Source organism: Vidua chalybeata, chromosome 24 (assembly GCF_026979565.1).
Source record: "Vidua chalybeata isolate OUT-0048 chromosome 24, bVidCha1 merged haplotype, whole genome shotgun sequence".
Classification (NCBI taxonomy): domain Eukaryota; kingdom Metazoa; phylum Chordata; class Aves; order Passeriformes; family Viduidae; genus Vidua; species Vidua chalybeata.
In genome coordinates, this window is record NC_071553.1 from 455,751 (window position 1) to 461,181 (window position 5,431).

The 5,431-nt window shown below is 58.1% G+C and overlaps 1 protein-coding gene across 1 annotated transcript; it reads left to right on the forward strand.

The window, feature by feature from the left end:
- Window positions 1–241: 241 nt before the first annotated feature.
- On the forward strand, window positions 242–2,630 carry LOC128799563 (tetraspanin-18-like). Its single transcript, XM_053964059.1, has 3 exons — window positions 242–1,468; window positions 1,715–1,909; window positions 2,454–2,630. Exons 1-3 carry the CDS (start codon window positions 1,250–1,252, stop codon window positions 2,616–2,618), a joined length of 579 nt encoding a protein of 192 aa, XP_053820034.1. The 5' UTR covers window positions 242–1,249; the 3' UTR covers window positions 2,619–2,630.
- The last annotated feature ends 2,801 nt before the right edge of the window (window positions 2,631–5,431 follow it).

A 5,431-nucleotide genomic window follows, 5' to 3' on the forward strand; every position in this document is an offset into this window, starting at 1 on the left:
TCCGCCCCGCAGAAGGGCGTTCTATGATTGGTTAAGACCACTGTCTGTCTCTCTTTTCTCCCGCCCCAACGGCCGCCGCCCGCTGCGATTGGCCGAGCCGCCTCGCTGGGGTGCCGGCGGAAGCCGCTCAGGCCGCGCGGCGCAGCTTTGTGGCCGCGCGCTCGGTTGCCCCCTGCTGGCGCCCCGGGGGTAGCGCGGGGAGACGGCGCCCCGAGCCGCTGGGGCTGCGGTGACACCGACAGCGCCCTCCAGCGGAGGTACCCGCCCCAGCATCAATCCTGCCGCCTTTGCAAACGTCACCGCCGTCATTCAATTTCTCCAACAGAACATGCTTTAATGAAGAACTTTGTGTTTCGAGCATTGAGTAAAGGCACATCACCAAAACAAGCACGCATTAGGCAGACGAAGAATATGCTTTAAATATGCGGGTTCACGTAAATTTTACTGTTTTTAACATTTTATCCCTCGGTGTTCTTGATTTGTGGAAACCTCCTCTTTGTACCTGGTGCAGAATAAATAATGTTTCCTTTCTAACGTGACTCTGTGTTTAGAGAGCTCCTAAAGTGGACAACAAGAGGCGACAGACTCTGTCATCCATCTGGGATGGCCCTGTGTCCCAACAGCCAATAGCCCTTGCAGCACCCCCTGCCTGCCCGTGTGTGGCCATTGAGGCCTTTCCCGAATGGCCACAGCAATTATCAATGGCCGAGGTCACCCCCGGCCTGGTGGGGTGGCTCGTCTTTCCCTGCCCACAGGTTTAATTTCCTTGGCTGACAAGAGCAGGAGACTCCCAGCCGCCGGCTGCACAATGGTGGATCCTGTTCCCCATCAATCATTCATGGCCTTGCTGCTGGAAGAGATTTCTTGGGGACTGCTGGAGTCGCAAGGGGGGAGAGATTTTCTGACCTTTGTGATGTTACATAGGTGCTGGCAGCACCAGGGAAGGCCGGAGGTACCTGGGTCGCCCACTATCCCTGCAGGGTGAGTGGTGTGGGGGCTGAAAGGAACACAGAGTTTAGAGAAGACATGGGTTTGGAGGGGACATGGAATTTGTAGGGGACACGCGATTTGGTGGGGACACGAGGTCTGTAGGGGACATGGGTTTGTAAGGGACACAAGATTTGGAGGGGAGACAGGGTTTAGACGAACAAAGGACTGGAGACATGGGGCTTGAAGGGGACATGTGGTTGGGAGGGGACACAAATTTGGAGAGGACACAGGTCTGGGGCTTTTTGGGGTGTCATGCGAGATGGTGGGGATAGAAAATGATCTGGGAATTTTGGGAAGCTGCAGCCCCCCACATTCTGCTGGAGCCAAGGGGTCCAGGACAAGTCAGGGCTGGCTGTGGCCAGGGTTCTGCTCTCCTCTCCGTAGGGACAAATACTGCTGTGTCCCCCCTCCCGGTGTCCCTATGGGTGTCTTGAGCTGCGTGAAGTACCTGATGTTCATCTTCAACGTGCTGGTGTTTGTGAGTCCCCCTGGGGCCTGTGGGGTGCAGGGGTGGAGGGAACCTGTTCCTGGGGACCGATAACCCAGCTGGCTCAGGGGTGGGTGACACTGGTCCCAGGGAGGGAATCAAGGGTTGAAGCATCCCCCATCCACATGGGATGACATTTCTGTCTGGCTCAGGGGTGGATGACACCCATTCCCAGGGAGGGGACCAAGCCTTGGACATCGCCTGAGCCCATGATCATCTCCTGACCTCGCCCTGCAGGCTGGGGGAACGTGCCTGGCAGGCATGGGAATCTGGGTGGCTGTGGACCCAGCTGGTTTCCAAGACATCGTGGCCGCCAGGGCCGTGCTGAGCGCAGGCGCGTGGCTGCTGCTGGTCGTGGGCATCGCCCTGTCCCTGCTGGGCTTCCTGGGCTGCTGTGGGGCCCTGCGCCGGAGCCGCCCACTCCTACTGCTGGTGAGGGAGGGAAGATGGGTGAGAAGGGGCTGCAGGATATGGCCAGGGGCCACTGGAGGCAGGAGTCATGGGCTGGATGGTGGTGGGGGATGCAGGTGTTCCTGGAGGAGCAAGGAGCTGGTGCTCCTCATCCTCAACATGTCCTTCCATCCACTCCCCTCCTCATGAGTCTCAGTTTAGAGCCCAGACGATTTATAAAGCCACCAAGTAGGGCCAATTCTCTCTGAAGCCACTGGCTTTTCTCATGTGGCATTTCCAAGATGACCCCACTGCTGGTAAGGGGCAGAAAAACGCCTCTTTGAGCACCAAGACCCCCATTTCTTCAGCATCCCCAGTCCCTTGCAGTCACTGCTCACTTTTAACCCCTGCCTTGCAGCCACAGTGGTCAGAGATGTGGCATCTGTCCCCAGGAGCTGTACACACGTCCCTGGTCTCAGGGACAGAGGGTACAGGCAGGGCTGGTGCAGAGGAGGGCAGGGATAACGTGAGCAAGTTGCTGATGGGATCAGGCTGGTTTCTGACTCCTTCACCTGCTGCCTTCCAGTTCTTCATCCTCGTCAGCCTCGTCTTCCTCACGCAGCTCATTGGGGCCATTCTCTTCCTGGTGCACTGGAAACAGGTACTGGCACCATCCCCAGTGTCACCAGCCTCCCTCTGTCATGCCATGGCCATGGCTCTTGAGTCCACCAGGCAACTGGGGCTGGTGTAGGGACACCTTTCCCCTCACCTCCATCACCACCATCACAATACAAACTGCAGAGCAGGTGTGGGGGGGGGGTCCATTAGGTGCCCAATTCTTCTCAAAAGGAGCTAGGCCTGAGCAGAGCGGGAAAGGAACAGTCCCAGCTCTGGCACCAATTCCACAGGTCCAGCCCGAGCACTTCCTGTCTGAGCTGCAGAGAAACTATGGTGGGGACGAGGGTGCTGACGTGTTCTCCACAGCCTGGAACACCCTCATGGTCACGGTGAGCAGCTGGGAGGCTCCTGGGGGATGCACAGGATCCACCAAGGGTGACCACAGTGATGATGTTTCCCTTCTGTTCCAGTTCTCGTGCTGTGGTGTTTTAGGACCCGAAGACTTTGGGAATGGCTCCCTCTTCAAAGAGCTGCACCCAGGCATGCCATGGCCACGAGCATGCTGTGCCCGGAATGGGCTTCTGCAGGTGGGAGAGCTCCTGGGCTGGGAGCAGTGCCAGGACAGAAGCCCTGGCTACATACATGAGCAGGTACAGCACAACTCTGCTGTGTCTCTGTACCTGTCCCAGCCTCAGCCCTTCCGAGGCTCATGGAGCGGAGCATAAGGGACAGAAACCAGGGACATTGACTGGTTGTGGTTCAACAGTCCAATGGTTCCCAAAGTCTCGTCCTGCCCCACAAGGGATCCCTCATATCCCCCTGCAACACAGTCCCCCTCTGGGCTCTCTGTGGCCATGGGGAACATGAGAGAGCCTCTCCCTCCTCTCTCTGCCCCAGGGCTGCTTCTCTACCTTCGGCAAGACCCTGCACAGGTACATCTCCCTCCCTGGGACCTGCAGCTTAGCTGTGCTAGGCATTGAGGTAAGGAGGGGGGCCGGGGACAGGGCAGGCAGAATGTCCACTCTTTGTGGCAGGGGGGTTGCTCAGTGGGCAAGGAGAGAACAAATGGGCTCAAGTCTGTCTCGGGGTACAGAGCCTGCTCTCCGCTGCAGATAGGGCAGGTGAAGGAACCAGGAAGGGTTTGTTTTACTCCCCCTGGATCTCCTCACCCTGGTGTCCCTGTGCAGCACCAGGAAAGCTGGCCCAGGCCCCTCAAGGGGCACAGTGATGGCCAGAAATCCTCCTGCCCCTCTGTGCTTCCAACTGCAGCCAGGCCTGGCCTGGCCCGGCCCTGCTATGGGGCTGACCCTTTCCCACCTCCATCATTCCAGATCTTTGCCATGTTCTTCGCCTTCTGCCTTTACTACAACTTCGACTGAGTGGGACAGGTGTTATGAATGAATTCAGTGCATATTTGTTGTGGCCCCATGTTCATTCCAATTGTACCCCCCTTGTTATGTCTCCCACTGTGGATGTCTCTCCCTGTTCATTCCAGTTGTGCCCTGGTTATAATACACCCCCTGTTTGCTGCTTCTATATGTCTCCCCATGTTCCTTCTGACTGTACCCTTGTTGTAATACCCCCCCTGGTTGTTATATGCTCCCCTATGTTCACTGGAGTTGCATAATACCCCCCTGTTACCCCTTGTTAAATCCCTTTATTGTTACCCTCATTCAGTCCCTCGGGTATTGCCTTTGCTGCTCCCAAAATGGCGGCCAGAAACAGCCTCGGCAATATGCAAATGAGGTGAAGCAGAACAGAATCCACCAAAAGGGCCTAAAAACACCAAACTAACGTGGAAACTCGAGGAACCAAGTGACTAGACCTAGTGGGAAGAGTCCCCCCATGCCATCAATCGAGTTCTGGAGGTCACCACCACCTGAAAGTAGCCGGACCGAGATGAGGACCCTAGTCTACGAGCCACTAATCGTCTTCCTAGGCACGCCCTCGAGGACGGAAGCCCCAGTTCTGCTGTGAAGCACAACTGCTCACCTCCTCCTCTGCGTCGCCGAAGGGAGCAGCGGCGGTGTGCGCGACCCCTCGGGCCCCCACCCAGAGCTGATCACCTAATAAAGGCCTTTTCAAAGGAGCTGGTCTCCTGGCCCTTAATTTACATCAGGTGGGGGCTTGTCCAGGATAGCCATGCCCACCGAGGACCCCAGGACTGGGACGGCCGCCCACCCTGGGCCTCCGAGGGACTGCTGGCTACCTGGACCAAGGGATCAGCCTGGGACCACGCTGAGCACAGGATCTCAGGAGCACAGGAGCACCAGAAGGGTGAGTAATTCCGGTGGCGGGCGAAGGGGGCGAGCGAAAGGAGTGTGAGTGAGACGAGGGCCGGCAGCTCGGACCCTCGACGCGGTTGTGGACCTCCTAGTACCGCTGTTTCGGACTCCCGCGAGGGGGCCGGCCGGGAACGGGGGGAAGCGAAAGGATTGGGTGAGCGAGGCGTCCCCTGGGGATAGTAAGGTTTCCCCCCCCGGGCGTGCAGGGGAAAGCCAGGAGTGAGTGGCACGCAGTGGAGCTAGGTCGCCCCTGGTAAGACCGTTGCGGTCTGGGTAGGTCCGGGCGTGTGGACTACCCAGACATTTTGAGTGCGTCACACGCATTAGGGGTCTGGGTGGGTCCGGGCGTGTGGACTACCCAGACATTTTGTGTGCGTCACACGCATTAGGGGTCTGGGTAGGTCCGGGCGTGTGGACTGCCCAGACATTTTGAGTGAGTCACACGCATTAGGGGTCTGGGTAGGTCCGGGCGTGTGGACTGCCCAGACATTTTGTGAGAGTCACACGCATTAGCGGTCTGGGTAGGTCCGGGCGTGTGGACTACCCAGACATTTGAGTGAGTCACACGCATTCCAGGGTGCCCCCAGGCACTGCCGGCACCGAGTGCCCGTGAAGGTTCTTACTTCCCAGAACCGGGCTGGACGTGCCGAAGGTGGTGTGC

Excerpts from the sequence above, each read along its gene's own strand:
- LOC128799563 (XM_053964059.1), top strand. The coding sequence starts at position 1,250 with ATGGTGGGGATAGAAAATGATCTGGGAATTTTGGGAAGCTGCAGCCCC. Across the intron at positions 1,469-1,714 it reads TCTTCAACGTGCTGGTGTTT|GCTGGGGGAACGTGCCTGGC; the intron begins GTGAGTCCCCCT and ends CTCGCCCTGCAG. Across the intron at positions 1,910-2,453 it reads GCCGCCCACTCCTACTGCTG|TTCTTCATCCTCGTCAGCCT; the intron begins GTGAGGGAGGGA and ends GCTGCCTTCCAG.